The sequence below is a fragment of the Anabas testudineus genome, chromosome 16 (assembly GCF_900324465.2).
Source record: "Anabas testudineus chromosome 16, fAnaTes1.2, whole genome shotgun sequence".
In the NCBI taxonomy this organism is placed as follows: Eukaryota; Metazoa; Chordata; class Actinopteri; order Anabantiformes; family Anabantidae; genus Anabas; species Anabas testudineus.
The window spans coordinates 7,671,332-7,686,478 of record NC_046625.1 but is presented as its reverse complement, the minus strand read 5'-3'; the positions used below and the strand labels follow the sequence as shown (position 1 = coordinate 7,686,478).

The 15,147-nt window shown below is 39.4% G+C and overlaps 1 protein-coding gene and 1 long non-coding RNA gene across 3 annotated transcripts; one reads left to right on the top strand and one right to left on the bottom strand.

The window, feature by feature from the left end:
• The first annotated feature begins 503 nt into the window (after positions 1-503).
• LOC113170096 lies at positions 504-2,315 on the top strand. The gene is made up of 4 exons (XR_003299618.1): positions 504-623; positions 704-759; positions 835-936; positions 1,012-2,315. It is a non-coding gene; the product is annotated as an uncharacterized LOC113170096 (long non-coding RNA).
• On the bottom strand, positions 1,171-15,063 carry mtf1 (metal-regulatory transcription factor 1). 2 transcript variants are annotated; one of them, XM_026372004.1, is made up of 11 exons: positions 14,968-15,063; positions 13,181-13,715; positions 10,059-10,297; positions 9,214-9,345; positions 8,417-8,490; positions 7,725-7,858; positions 7,295-7,372; positions 7,067-7,169; positions 6,319-6,980; positions 5,548-5,617; positions 1,171-4,831 (listed from the first exon to the last, which is right to left on the bottom strand). In XM_026372004.1, exons 2-11 carry the CDS (start codon positions 13,649-13,651, stop codon positions 4,350-4,352), a joined length of 2,445 nt encoding a protein of 814 aa, XP_026227789.1. In that variant the 5' UTR covers positions 13,652-13,715; positions 14,968-15,063; the 3' UTR covers positions 1,171-4,349. The 2 variants fall into 2 exon arrangements, with proteins under 2 accessions (XP_026227789.1, XP_026227790.1); XM_026372005.1 differs by lacking the exon at positions 14,968-15,063 and adding an exon at positions 14,621-14,920.
• Between the last annotated feature and the right edge of the window lie 84 nt (positions 15,064-15,147).

Below are 15,147 nucleotides of genomic sequence, written 5' to 3'. Positions count from 1 at the left end.
ATATTTACGTTTGATAGCCTGTAACGAACTTCATTTCCCATGAGCGGCAAACGTTAGCCGGCTAAACGTCACGGAAGAGACGAGTCCATGATGAAGTGAAGGGGTCACAAAGAGTTCAGACATGTCTGTAATAAACAAATAAATAAAGACGTCTTTAGAGAAAAGACTACAGCTAAACTGTGAAAGAATAACTTTGACAGAGAGCGTTGGTTCGTTTTACGGAATGGACTAAACCACCTTGGGGGACGTATCCGTTGCGTCACGCTTTGCTTCATGGGAGTTGTAGTTTTCCCACATACGAAGCTAGAGTTGAACTTCAACAGCCTCTGCAACTACAAACATCTGTGCGAAGATGGTTGTTTAAAGTAAGAGTTACATGAAATTAAAGATAATAAAAATAAAATACATGCGTTATTTGGATTTATTTCTTATTTATACCATTCAAAATAAAAACAGTGACCAGATAAAGAAAAGGGAATTAGAGATGATTTACCATCAACTTCCTCATCACTATGAATTAGGAAGATCTAAATCACCTGTGGGTAAAAGCTTAAAGGCACAGACAGCATGGAAAGGCAGCGTTTAGTGGACAACTATGTCTGTACCCATCCCCTCGGACGCAGGTGACAAAACATGGTCTTTTTCAGATTGTTAGTTACATTATCAGTATTTTTTCCTGAATGTATTTGTCAAACTGTTATAGATTGCACAGAGGCTGCAGAAACTCAGAGTGGTGATGGCGTTTCATCGAGAAACCAGGTCAGAAACTATGTGAATTTTGAGCTGTTCTGTCGAAACCAACTGACTAAACCAACATGTTTTATTCCTTTACAGCTTCTGCAATATGTTGATAACAGACTGATGATCCTGTCTGAGAAGATAAGCATGTGCAACAAAGTTCTGAATGACTTACGGGATCTGAATGATGTTCTAGTGGTGAGCTCTATTCTCCTCCTGAATCCTTGTGACTTATTGCAGATTTAGAAAACTAATCTTGGCTCTATCTTACAGAGGAAATCTCTTCAGGATGTGCCCTTACCACCACAGAATTGACCACATGTGGAGAAACAAGCCTTCCCTCTTTTAAATGTCATGCTAATAAATAAATTTTAATATACTATGAAACTATATTTAAACTGTTCTGTTTCTTAAATGTAGAGTACACAAACATTGAAGTGACAAGGATAAGGTTTTATTAGTATTATATTGCTCTCAATTCAGAAAGTTCTTTATGACTTTATATTAAACAAGCATAAGCAAACGTTTTCACATTATATATTCTTTTAAAAAATACAAATCCTTAAACAATTCCTCACTCTTTGGGTGTCAAGACATTTCCTTGGAAGCATAAAATTCCCCCCGTCTTTTCTGAATGTCTACGTTTGTCATCAGTGTGCTTCCAAACAAATGTCGCCATCATTTGCTGAGGGTTACCATTTCAGGTGAACTCAAAGACAAACCTGTGCCACAAGTACAAAAAAAAACAAAAAAAACACAAACCTGTGCTTGGTGACTTAAAAGAAATGTTGGCAGCTGTAAATTCTGACTAACTGGTGAAAATGAAGCTAACTTATCCACGTGCTAAATCTTAATGTTAAAGGTTGAGATGAATACATAAATGGAGTGAGGCCAAATGAAATGTGTACCAATAAAGTGTATATATATATTTAAAAAAAAAAGTAGTATACATTGACCAAAATTAATTCTTAAAACAGAATCATTCACTCACTGTGCACATCTTCAAACAAATCCAGTTAGTTTTCAACTAGTTACCACAGAGGCAAAACAGCATGTAAAAGGAAAGCTGCGGTGCAACATTCATAGGAACAGTACTTGATGGACACACCACAAAGTCCAGATTCACACCACGCCAAATGTGAGATATGAACTGCAATATACTGGCGCTCAAGAAGCATGCTTAATATGTATGCATTGAAAAAGGCAACCGGAGTCACTGGAGTTCTGCATATACAGTTGTAGCAGAATATCATGTGATGGAGGGAATAAATTCTTGTCTAGGAGAGTTAAGTATTTAAACTTGAATGCCTTACTTAAAATTGCATAGTTGTGTTCACTGACATTATGCATGTATGAGGAAGTAAATTTGATTGGTATGAGCATGATCCTCACAACTGTTTACTTAACAGGGAGAAATGGTGAGTAAATTACATCGTTTTGTAATATCATACTTGGACAGTGTTAAATGGTTCAGAGCATGACATATGTGGCTGGAGCCTCTTGCAATATCTAACTGCTTTCATGTAACCTGTGAAACTGAGGAGCGTTGCACTTCTGCAAATTAGAGAAAAAAAAAGCCATTCAATTAAGTTTCATCCCAGAACCTGATATTAAATGTAGAATCACATCACCTGCATCTGTTATGTTGCTGATTATAGTTATAGCAATGCTGCATATTCATGAGCGACTTTCTAAATACAACTGGAAAAAACACACAGATCAAAGAAAACAGAGATTTTCTGTCCTAATGCTCTCGTCTGCAGTTGGAAATGATTGCCTGAGACTCAATGAAGATGAGCATGTCAATGGCAAGTCTGAAGCAGAAACTGTCAAGGCAAGGAGGCTCGTAGAACAGTTCATATTGTAAGGCCAAGTACAGTAGCTCTACACACTAGCATACAGAGCATAAAGCCTTTGCTCTATCATCATTGCATTGTGTCCCATGTGAATCAATACTGATAAATTATACTCTGAGCAGGAGGTTATGCGTTACATATATATTGTTGTTATGGGGACTGTACAGAAGCCCAGTTGCTTGTAGAACTATTAAACTAAACACGTGAAAAACTCAAATTCCCCGGCATAAATGGGGCTGGGGGTGCGGGTGCTGGTGGGGGTGGCTGATGCAAGGACAGAAAGGGGTATACATTAGCTCCAAACTCTGAGTTAGTAATCCAAAAGTCTATACAAAAATACAAATTCTAGTATAATCTACAAGTTTCTCAAATAAGTTTACACTAAAACGTACTGTATTTACATTGTCGCCAGGACACCATCTTTTAAATGCTACTTTACAGCAGTTGTATACAAAAAGTCTGTAGTGGTGCTGCACCTCTGCTAACAAAGCTGTCAAATCACGCTCTTTAAGTTAGTGTGCAATAAACAGGGAAGAGTGCAGCAAAACGTAGGGCAACTGCAAGTGTGGGGCATCTATTAAGAAAAATGCATGTGTGAGTAACAAATTAAGGGAACCAGGATCAGTTATGACTTAAATGCATCCCTGAGAGGGTCACAACCCTATAAAACATGGGATGTTGACAGTAGTTCCTTACCATTTCATTGTGGACTATTTTTGCAATTTGCTTTGCTGTGCAATTTACTAGAGGCGCCTCATTTTCAAACGTCCTTTTAGCAGTACCCATTATGTGTTTCAAAGTAAAGAAATTCAGTAACAAAAAGAGCTCAATGTAAAAATACAAGTGATTGGAATAAATTAATATATTTTTCTGCTATCTTGATGAAAATAGTATCAGTATAATGAAAGAATCAAGCATTAAATAAATTAACATGTACAATTTAAATTAGTTTACGTTATAGGCAACTTACTGATGTACTGACTTAATTTCACTTAGAGAAAGGCAAATCTGATGTTTTTCAATTAGTAAATAACTGCCATAACAAGTAGAAAATAATCACATTTTCTGGACTACATTAGTCTTCCTAGAAAATCAAAATACTGAGGAAATCACTTCATCATATTGTATGACAGCCGTATGAGGGGCAACCCCTTCAAATTCCCGCTGGGAGTAATGCTTGACAAAATAATAGCAAGTTCCTCTAATATACAGTGCATTCTGGTCAGTTGCATACCAGCTTTAAGCATTTGTCAGAATCTGTAGTACAGTACAAGGATATAAACACATTTGTTTTCCTGCTCAGGTGGGTGACCTTCGAGTCAGGAAGAAGGAACTCTTAAGTTATCAGTGCTTGGTTAACACTAATTAATTTCATTCAATTCAGAGTGGGTATCTCATATTATTATTTACAGTCTGATTCTGTTTTTTGGCTGTTTGTTCTTGCCCACTTTCCCCTTCATTAATTAGCATTAATGTTGCTAAATATCACGAAGCAAACTAATCTTTAAAAAAAAAAAAAACTTAACTACTGCAATAACACTCAGAGAAATTATTCATAGTTTGTGTATCTATGTTGCACAATGCCATAGAGAACAGAATGCACTGCCGGTAAAGGGGACTCGATGCACGCACTATATAGGGAGAAAGAAGAGGCGTCACAGAGAAGAGTGACTCGAGATGTGGGTGGAATCAATGCCTGTGGATGAGTGGGTGCAACAGACAAATACACGGTGCCAGACTCAGAAGGCAGCTCTTTTAAGGATTGCCATCAGTGGCCATGTTGAAGTCATCCGCGACCAGCAGCAATGCCTCAATGTTGGCGGCTGTCTCGGGGCTCTGCAGGGAGAGGAAGTCCGAGACATCCATGTTGGCTAGGCCGTCAGACGAGGGGGGGTTGGTGGTGACAGTGGTGCTCCCTATCGTGGAGAAAGTCTGAGCTGAGGAGGAGGAGGAAGAGGGCAGTTCCATCCTCACATCACCATCCTTCGAGGAAGACTCAGGGAGGCAGCATGAGGAAGATGAGGTGTTTGGATGGTGTGGAAGCTCTGGGGGCTGTGATATTGGGGGAGGAGGGGGTTCTGATGGTGGCTGCTGTGCTGGGGCTGAAATGATGGAGGAGGCACTCTTTGAACTCTTGTCTTTAGCAGAGTCCCTGCAGGCACAATGGCACTGGCAGGATTCCTCCTGTTTGATGATGATGACTGGCAGGCTGAGGCCGATCTGTTGGACTGAGTTACCTAAAACAGCAAAAATAAAATCAGCCAAGCTTTTTCCACTTGTTTTCCAAAGGTCATAATAAAGTAGAAAGTTATAAGGGGCCAGTACAGAATGTGAACACTGATTAGCAGAAGCGGGCATTCTTCAACTGCGGACTGCGACATACATATAGACTTACATATTTCCCAGTGTTGAGCTGAGTGTATTGACTGGACCCATGTGCGTAGGTGTTCTCTTTCAATCGGACTCAGATTTTGTACTAGGGAGCTGGTAGGGTAATCTGTCTGTTTATTGTAAGTTGCCTGACTCTGATATTTGCTTTCTCACATACAGGTAAGTTCTAGAGAAGTTCAGGGTTCCAGTGCATGTCTGAAAACGGCTTTAGTCTGGGTCACACATGGCCTTGACATCACCTCTCAACATGAAAAAACGTTTTGGAAGGTATTTCAAGTAACAGCTATTCTGAAAAAATTACTTACTGTAACTTTAATCAATAATGAGGACACATAAGATAATTTGATGCTTTTACTTGTTAATCTTATTAATAAAAAATATAATCGACTGCTATTTAATTATCCCTGTGCATTAACTAATTAGCATATTGGAAAAGCAACATTAATATAATACTACTATTATAATATTAAAGCTCAGTACTTCACTGCATGGAAAACAAATTCATGATTTCAATACAGCCTTTTTGCTAATGTGCTCAATGTAGCTGATCCTGTAGACTTACCAGGATTTCCTCCAACTGGTATAGCTGTAGTAAAGAAAACCTTTTCCACTTTTGGGGCTCCTTGATGAGGCTGTGAAAAACATGGAACACTACAGTTCAAATAGGATAAGAAGCTGGGGGCACACTGTAATATTATGACACTGATTCATTAGAAACGTAATTTCCTGCTGTTTCATTATGTGTAGAAAACTATCCTTTGCTACACTTACTGTAAATACACTGTCCAAGTTGATCACACCTCTAAAAGCCATAGGTTCCCCCACTGTTTACACGTTTAACTGGTAAAGATGTAATTTAACTTACTGCATCATTAACCTATTAAACCCGAGCACCCGATGTATCAGCTGTGCATCCAGCAACTAACTAACAACTAAAAGCCCTAAACAACAATTTCTACCTAAAAAAAACGAAAAAAAACAAAACAATTCACCAAGCAAGTAAATTAGCAAGCGACAAAAACACGCTAATGCAACATGTCTGCAAAATGGGCACTAGCAATTGTGCAAGTGCAAGCTACAAACAGCACAATATATTTGTTGGCAGAAGCTCAGCTGCTGGGGGTTTAACAGGCGCTTGGGTTTAACAGGTCAAGTGCAAGTCAGACTGATGTTTGCTAATCTGATCATTACATTTTTTTTTACTAGTATTTGAATCTTTATTATTTAATGAAAATACAAAATGTAAGACATCCCTAATTTGCACTGCATTTCACACAAGAGGAATGCATCACTAGACTAGTACAAGTCAAGTCTGTGCGGGAGCATTACTTACAGCTTGCTCTGGGTTCTGTTGGCTGTTGGCAGCACTGCTGAGGATCCACTGGAGGTTCTGGTCAGACATGACCAAGCTGGGCTGCAGCAGGTTCTGTGTGGGTGCTATGGTGATAGTGGCAGGAGTGGGAGCCAGACCAGAGCCAGAGCTAGGGACAGTGTTATTGGCCAAAGTAACAGGCTGGGCCACAGCTGTCAGAGCATCCGCTGTAGTGGCTGCAACAACAGACACTGTAGCAGTGCCTGGTGCGGTGGTGGTCAGTGCTGGAGCCACAGCAGGAGGAGCAGGGATGGGTGGTGGTACAGCAGTGGTCTGGGTGGAACTATCCGACTGCAGGAATGTATGTGGCAGTGCCACATAGTGCTGAGAGGGGGCATGATTTGATGCTTGGACAGAAGCTTGAGCAGGCACATTGGAGATCTGCCGAGGCCCATTTAGCTGCATGAACGGAGGAGGCTGTGCAGAGCTGACAGTAGCAGTGACAGAGGTGGAGGCCTGAGAAGAAGAGCTCTGACTGAGCTGGGAAGGAGCATCGATGACTGCAGTTGTGTGGGAACAGGAAGATGAGGAGGTAGGACTGATGGAGAATGAGATGAGAGATGAAGCATCAGTCACTCCTGGCTGGGTAGAGGTCTCCAGGCTGAAGGGTTCAGCAAGGCTCTCTGTGAAAGGAAATAAATAGTAAAAAAAATAAATAAACAAGAACACTCAAGACAGTTCAAGCTGACAGGTTTTGAAAAGTTCTTACCATTGGGATGGGCATCATCTTGACTGACACTATTTTCAGGACTCTGGAACATGAGCTCAAAGATTTTCACAGGGGTGACATTGTTGAGGTCCAAATTTTGGGCCTGCAATAAAATATAAAATTAACAACAGATTTAGATTTATAGATTTCTTTTAATTGGAATTTATAGCTGGTCTTCATCTTCTTATCAAGTCCATTTGACAAATCTCAAGTGTAGGCCAGTCTTACATTATGGATGTTCTCTCGTAGCTCTGAGTCTGTAGAGATTAGGCTCAAGTCACTGAGGCACAGCGAGTGATTTGCATCCTGTAATTAACAAATGAACAGGTACTAATTAAACTTGCCACTGTTAGGGGATGAAATGCTGAGTCACGCAAATAAGACAGATTTGAAACTGGAAAACAATGTGACATCTGCTATATGTTAATGCAACAAGATTTAGGTTAGTTTGAAGAAAACCTGTTCAGTCTAGTGTGAATCCCTCAGACACTTACTGACATTTCTAAATGTTCACATCCTGCAAGTGTGGAGCTTTGGTTTTGGGCTAACATGCATAACAAGTGTAAAAACTTCACACGTTTTTCATGAAAATTAATAATATGAGGTCCGTGGCTGCACAGAGAGACAGTATCTGAGAAACTGCTGTACTGTGACTCACTTCAGAGAGCGGATGAGTGAGTGTGACGCTGAAGGGCTGTCCTTTATCATGGCCTCGGATGTGACTCTTCAGACTATACTGACTACTAAAAGTCTTCTCACAGCCGTCACTGGGACAGTTGAATGGCTTCTCACCTAAAGAGAAGAAGAGTATGCAGGGTAAAAGCTAATCTATGGTAGGTAGAAAAGGTTAGCCAAGATCAAAGCTGGAAACTGAAAACATTTATAGCTGCTGACCATCTCCATGTCGGTCAGACAGAACTGCTCATTCAACTGTACATTCTATTGAACAGATTGGTCTGTTACTCTACTACACTCTTTCATCTCCTGAATCACCCATATAGAAAACTACATATAAAGGGGCACATTATAGAAACCACCTAGACAACTGGTTTTGTGTTCTTATATGGCACTTTTAAAAGGCCATCTCTCCTCCTAGACAGAAAGATTTATCCCAAGAGCTATGTCTTAGATAACTGTGACAAACTGGGATAACTATTTATACTAAGACCTTTAAAAGAAAGAAAGCAATGTTTTGGACTGCAGGAAAAATCTATTTGATTTAACAAATCAAATAATTGTGTGTGGGAGGCACTGGCAACAGTGTGGATGAAAATCAGGATTAGCTGAAAAATAACAATTTCCTTGTTCAAGCTACCCTAGATAAATCAAGGTTACATCAAATAATTATACCTGTGTGAGTCCGCACATGTGTTTTTAGGTGATGACTTGCAGCAAAAGCTTTGCCACAGCCATCGTGGTCACACCTAAAGGCAAAGACAAAAAAACATTGTATGAGAATAGCATCAGACCAATGAGAAGTGACAAATAACAGTGTATTCACAATATGTCTACATTGAAGCCATGTCCCTGCAAAAGTTTTAGGCACTGTAGATTCTTAGGTATCACACAATCAGTGTTCAATTAATTCTGCATAGAGCCAGTGTCATAAAAAAAACATTCATGATAACACTGGTATATATTTTTACATGACAAAGTGTCAAACAGCAAGGCAATGATGTATACCAACACACTTATGTTACCTAGTGCACACAAAAACTTCGAGGAGAGATCATTACTGAGTGATGCTCTCTCAAGTCAGACTTAAAATGAAACTAACACCCAAGGGTCTTGCAAAAAACTAAAAGTCAATTTCCACTGCAGATTTCTTCTATCCAGACAGTTTGCAGTGTATCATCTTATCACTGATGAAACGTTCAGTAAGTTTTGCACAGTACTGTATGTACAACATAGAGTAAACTAACTTGCTGAATAGTGCATCTTGCTACTATTTTGGGCTGTTTAATGCAGCTGCTAGGATACAACACTTACTTACACCATGAGTAAAACTTTAATATGAAGAAAACCTAAAAAGTGAATTTGTGTGGATTAACAAACATTAAGAACTGACTCAGAGAGCTCTCTGTGAGTAGCTAATTCCTTCATCTTATACTAGGGGTTAAACCTGTTGTGATAATGGAAATGCTCACCGAAATGGCTTCTCCCCAGTGTGTGTGCGAATGTGCTTCCTCAGGTCGCTGAGTGTGGTAAAGTACTTTGTGCATCCCTCCGATTCACAGTTGAATGTCTTGCCTGTGTGAAGTCTCTGGTGTGCTTTTAGTCTGCAGAGACAATCAAGCGTGTTTCATTAAGTCACAATGGGACACTTGCAGAGAAACAAACTAAGCACAGTGGCATTGAACAGCATGTGCCGAGTCTTGCTCCACTTGATTTAAAGTACGTCTAAAAAGCATATCAAAAACTAAGTCAACATGCAGATGACAACAAAATCTAATCAGGTGGGACGAATGAACAAAGTGGTGGTCGTATGAGAGAGTCAGGATGACATGGGAGAGGCAAAAGGCACAAGTAATGTCATTAAAAAGACAATGCAGCCATTTGTGGCATCAGTTAGCTGCCTTGAATAACAGCCTCTGACATAAAGTTAATAGTCATGGCAAAGCTTCACCAATACCCAGGCATGTTGTCATGACAACTGAACCAATACAGACCGAAGGGCTTTAATGTGGATTGCTTGAGACAAAAATTGGGGAAAATGTTACAAAACAAAGAACTTGCATGCATGCTTTGGTCAAAATTATTATCTAACAAAAAGGTTTGTATTGTTTTCTTCAGTCAGAGTCACAAAGGCTCTGGTCATTTGTCACAGCTAACACACTCCACCAATGCGTCGTAGCCTGTCTTCATCCTCCAAGGATCGGTATTAAAGTTATTAACAACACAACTAACAAAGTTAGTAACAACACAGAGTTGTAAAAATGTTTTCTGTTTTTATAAACAAGAAATAAAATATGCTTACACAATGTACACTCACCTGTATAGTGTGTTGAAAGCTTTCTCACAGCCTTGCACATCGCACTCAAAAGGCTTCTCCTTGGTGTGGACACGGACATGGATCTTGAGGCTGTAAGAGGTGAGGAAGGCCTTTCCACAGCCCTGTTGATTACACACAAATGTGTACTCGCCCCTGTGTGTCTTCTGATGTGTCCGCAGGTTTCCCGCCGTGCTGTACGTCCTTGTGCAACCTTCAAACATGCACTGGTAGCGCTTCACCTGATAGAAAGAGGAAACAGCAGGAGTCAGTACTTTAACAAACTGAATTTAATCAATTAAAAAATCTTTGTCTTAATGCACACTTCAAATGGCCAATGAGAACATAATTTCTTAATTCTGCTCAGAGGTAACTAGCCTTGCCATTTGATGAAGTGACAGTGTGTGACCTTTTAGAGCGAGACTTGACTTGAGACTCAATCACTGAGCCACCCGTCAAATGAAGCGGGTGTGCACAAAAGGAGAGTGATGATGACTAATCCCTCATGCAATACATTCACTTCAATTCAGTTTCACAGCACTATCATCTACACTACAGTGAGGCCATGTCCTGCTCTCTGTCCACATAAAAGCCCAGCGGCAGTGTGAATAAAAGCAGACCATTCTCTTCTTTGAAATATGTTCTCTCTATGTTCCTCTACTGAACACAAAGCAAGAAGAAGGAAGCTCGTGGTTGGCAAATTAATCCTGTCTCTGCTAACATTATTTTTGGTGTCTGAGACCAGGTGTCTGAGATCAGTTTATTTGTTTTTCCAATAATTTTACCTGAGTTTCTACTACAACTTACCTCAAAACAAGAAAACTGAAATAAAAATTTTATAAGCACCTGATTTTGAAATTTTTTCTACCTTAAAAAAAAAAAAAAAAAAAACTACTGTTGTGAAGAACAAAACATCTGCTAATCTATCTACATGTTTAATCACGCATCAACAGAAACTAGAGTTTTTCATAACCTTAAACATGGTGCCTGAAGTGATGCTTTTGTCAGCAGAGAAAACAAGTGATGCATCAGTAAAACAGCACCAGCCTCAATGCTTCATTTCACAATGCACACATTTAAAAAATTACTGTAAAAAACTGCTTAGCTGTTGAATGTACGGTGAAATAAAGCTGATTAACTTTCTTTTTAGTCTTAATGACAATCTGAATGACAGTAGTATAAAGGCATTTATTTTGATTTTAAGGATGTGGGAGAGATAATTTGTTAAGCAAATATCCATGCAAAACCACTGTGGGTAGCCTGCTAAAGCTTATAAGCTCAACACTGTATTCCTCTCCCACGCCATCGTGACTTTTCTCCACCATTATTTCAATTGTTCCAGTGAGCACCGCATGCTTAGGTCTCCCAAGTGCATAGTGAAAAATACTACTCCTTAACCAATCCAATGTTGAAGTGAAATGAGCAAATCATTAAGTGCTTGACATCAGTTCAACAAGAAGCTTGAAATTTCTATTTGTTGTTTCCGGTTTTATTTTCAGATGTATGAACCTCTGTTCAAGGATAGTTGAATATCATAAGTAATTAGACTAGTTTATTGTACTGTTTGAAATACACTCTGTGCCTGTGGCACCATAGTACCAAGGTCAGAACAAATTAGTCATAATGTCATAACAAAGACAACAATAGAGATAAAATGACCATAGCCAACCAACAATGCAAGCACAATTGTGTGATAAAGACAATCCAACAATTACATACATACTAATTCAACAAAAACAACACTCAGCATTCGGCATTAACACCAACAGCTTATTTGATATTTTGCTCAAGAAAACCTACATTCACATGAATTCACAAAAACAGTACATGTACATTAAGCCTCATGTTTACATATAATTTTCAGTAAAAAGAGGATGTGATACATCACCCAAGATCATCTGTGCTTTTTATATGACTCAGAGCCCACACAACAGTATTGCACCATTTTGTTACTGCAGTCTTGTTTGAAATATTGCAGAAGCTCAATTTGGTGAGATTCCAGAAAGGTCACAACATTATTCTTGCGCGTGACACTATGTGCATGACAGTGTTCTTAGAAATAGTGTAGGAGAGACTTACACAGCTGCACACTAAAGAATAAAACTTATATTTGATAAATTTTTCCCTCTTTATGATTTTCCTCATAGTAGTTCTGTCCCAAGTTTGAAGGAGATTTAACTTTTAGTAAACAAAATAGGGTGTTTTTTTTTATTTTATAGCAACTTCATTTAGCTTAATACTCCTGCTACTGGATGGAGAGAGGTCTGTAGATCTTGATCCCAGTTCTCACAGCATACATACATTTGATTTCCAGGTGAAATGTGCAGAGCAGAAAAAGATTTAACATCCAAGACCTGTTTTTATGTGTATATAGGCTACTCAATACTGTATAGAAACCAGCTTGAAAAAACCCAAACCTGCTTTAAATGTTTCCCCACAAGCTTGCAAAAATCACAAAAATCTTCTTTTCAGCCATCAATTTAAGTCATGTTTGTCAATCAGTGCTGGTAACACACAGCTGCTACCTAAACGATTCCTACACTAAGCTTTGCTAACAATGTGTTAGGTGCAATTTGCCATGCACTAACACCATGAGCAAACAAATTAGCTGGATTGTTTGCTTATGCATACAATATGACTACAGACATAGTGTAGCCATCACTAATTAAAATTTGTGAATAAATATGCTCACTTAAAAATGATTTAGATTAGAAGTACCCCTTTCACTAACAGGTATAAAAATCATTTATCACATGAACATGGACAGGAAACTGCCAGTCCAGCATGGGCTGTCAGTTTGCAAAGTCATCGTCTGTAACTGAAAACTGAAAACCCTATAGAAACACATATTTGGCACAACCTCATAACTTCTACCTAAGCCAAAATGAGCTGCTGGGAAAGTTCACTTTGAAAGATCTTCAAGCACAAGCTGTATTGAGTTGTATAATAAACACGCAGTGACTACCAACAAAATGTACTTTTAGATATTAAGCCAGTGCCAGAAAGAAACTAGAAAGTCTTCTAATTTCTGCTTCTCCCTGCTGTTATGTTGCACCCAGCCATTTGCTTACATCCCCATCATGCCTTTTGACGCAACTGACACAATTTTGTTTGTTTGGGCTTACCTCTCTCTGCTTGGTCTCTGGGCACTCAGAGTGCAGGGTGAGTGTGGCCCCTTCTATGTTGCGTGGCATTGGTGTGGAGCCTGGATTTATTGTGAACTGGATCTGGTCTGGAGAAATAGTATGGTGTACATAACCCTGTGACATGCCATCAGGGTCAGCCATAAAAGCCAGAGAGCCCTCCTCCTCATCTCCATCACCTTCCCCTTCAGTTAAAAAGGGGACACCGTCTTCGTCCACACCACAGTGACCCTCTTCTTCGCCCTCTTCATCTAGCCGGATGGGGTCCCGCTCAATGAGCACTGTGGTGCGGTCATACACCCGACCAGAGGACGATGACGGCTCAGGGATCAGGTCATCATCTTTGCCAAAGGGGATCTTGTCTTCTTCTTCTTCTTCATCATCCCGCTCCAGGTGATCCACCTCCACCTCAAAGTACATAGGCGCCTCCGTATGAGGGCCATTCTCACTCATGGTCCCTGGTGCCTCTCCTTCCTTGGCAAGAAGGACTGCACACTGAGACTGTTAATGTTGCAGACTGAAAAATAAATGAGAAAATTACTTTTTTGCTTATAAATTGACAAGTTTATTGTATAGTACTTTTGAAGAACAAGATATCTAGCACAAGTTTTAATCTTTGGAGCAGACATCGCTTTTTCTGAAAGATTTATTCAGATATGCAACAACTGATGAATTAAAATAAAAAGTATATTGGAAAAGAACAGCATTGGCATTAAAAAAATTACCGCCAGTCAAAAATACATTCTCATATACATATAGGGTTATAGCGTTAAGTCTATCATAACACCAGCAGTGCACTTATTATTAATGTGAAGGCCTGTTCTATTAGCTGGAATCAATTACTAACAAATGGCCTGGCAGAGTCTCAAATGTGTGACAGTCTGGAAAGTGTCTTTGGCATAACAATACTTTCACATATAAGTCACTGTAAACACTTCTGAAGCAGACTTCCGTGTGTCCATCAAAATTGTTAATTACTTTCACTATTGAAAAACGCAATGCTCGCTTGTACATTAAACCTACTGTTGTTAATGTGACACACAAACATTACAATCGTACACATCGAGATCTAGAAGTTTCGGATTTCGGTCACAGCGTGCAGCTGAAGGGCAGGTTTACAATGCTGCGCGATTAATATACAAATGGGTGTATGAGAAACAAGCAGTAACTACGAAGTTTACTACCTTCTGAGTGACAGTGCAGCCATTTTAACAAATTTAATTTAATGTGACTGTTAGCCGGCTGGGTGACAATCCGGTCGCTGATTACTCGCCTGGCGTTAATTTGAGGCTGCATCTCGCTCTCATCGTTACTAGCCTCAGATATGTCACTAGCTAGCTAGCTAGCTAGCTGCTACAAATACACAGCAAACCTTTCGTAGTATGTGTAGCTAATGTTATTTTAAAAACTCTCAATCGTTACCTTCCGTTCTTGTCGTTGTGTGACTGCAGAAGTAACATAATATTGTACCTTTCTGGGTTTAGCCTGAGAGCACAGTACGTTGTCTACCGTTAAATGAACGTTAGGTAACCGAGCTAGCTACGTCCACTAACGTTACCACTTATTTCTCTGCACATGCATGGCTTTGCTAGCTACTAACAATTTAGCTCCCAGCTAAGCTAGCTAGATACGCTAGACAGTTTTTCTGTCGACAGCTGATATTATCATTCCTCCATGCAAGAGGGATAACAAGTTCCGTGTTGTCAAAAGATAAGCTGACATGCTAACGCTTAGCATACCAAAAGGAAATTATACGGAAATATATTTACCTGTGTTAAAATGTAAGCCTTTTCCCTAAGCTTTGGATATTTAGCACTTTCTTCCTATCCCCTCCCCTAGGATAACACACAACGTCAGACTCAGCCATTCGTGATGAATTATGGGAAATTAAACATCATAATAATGCTAAGGTTAAACATTTAGCTATTCATTCTCTCTCCATGTATAAA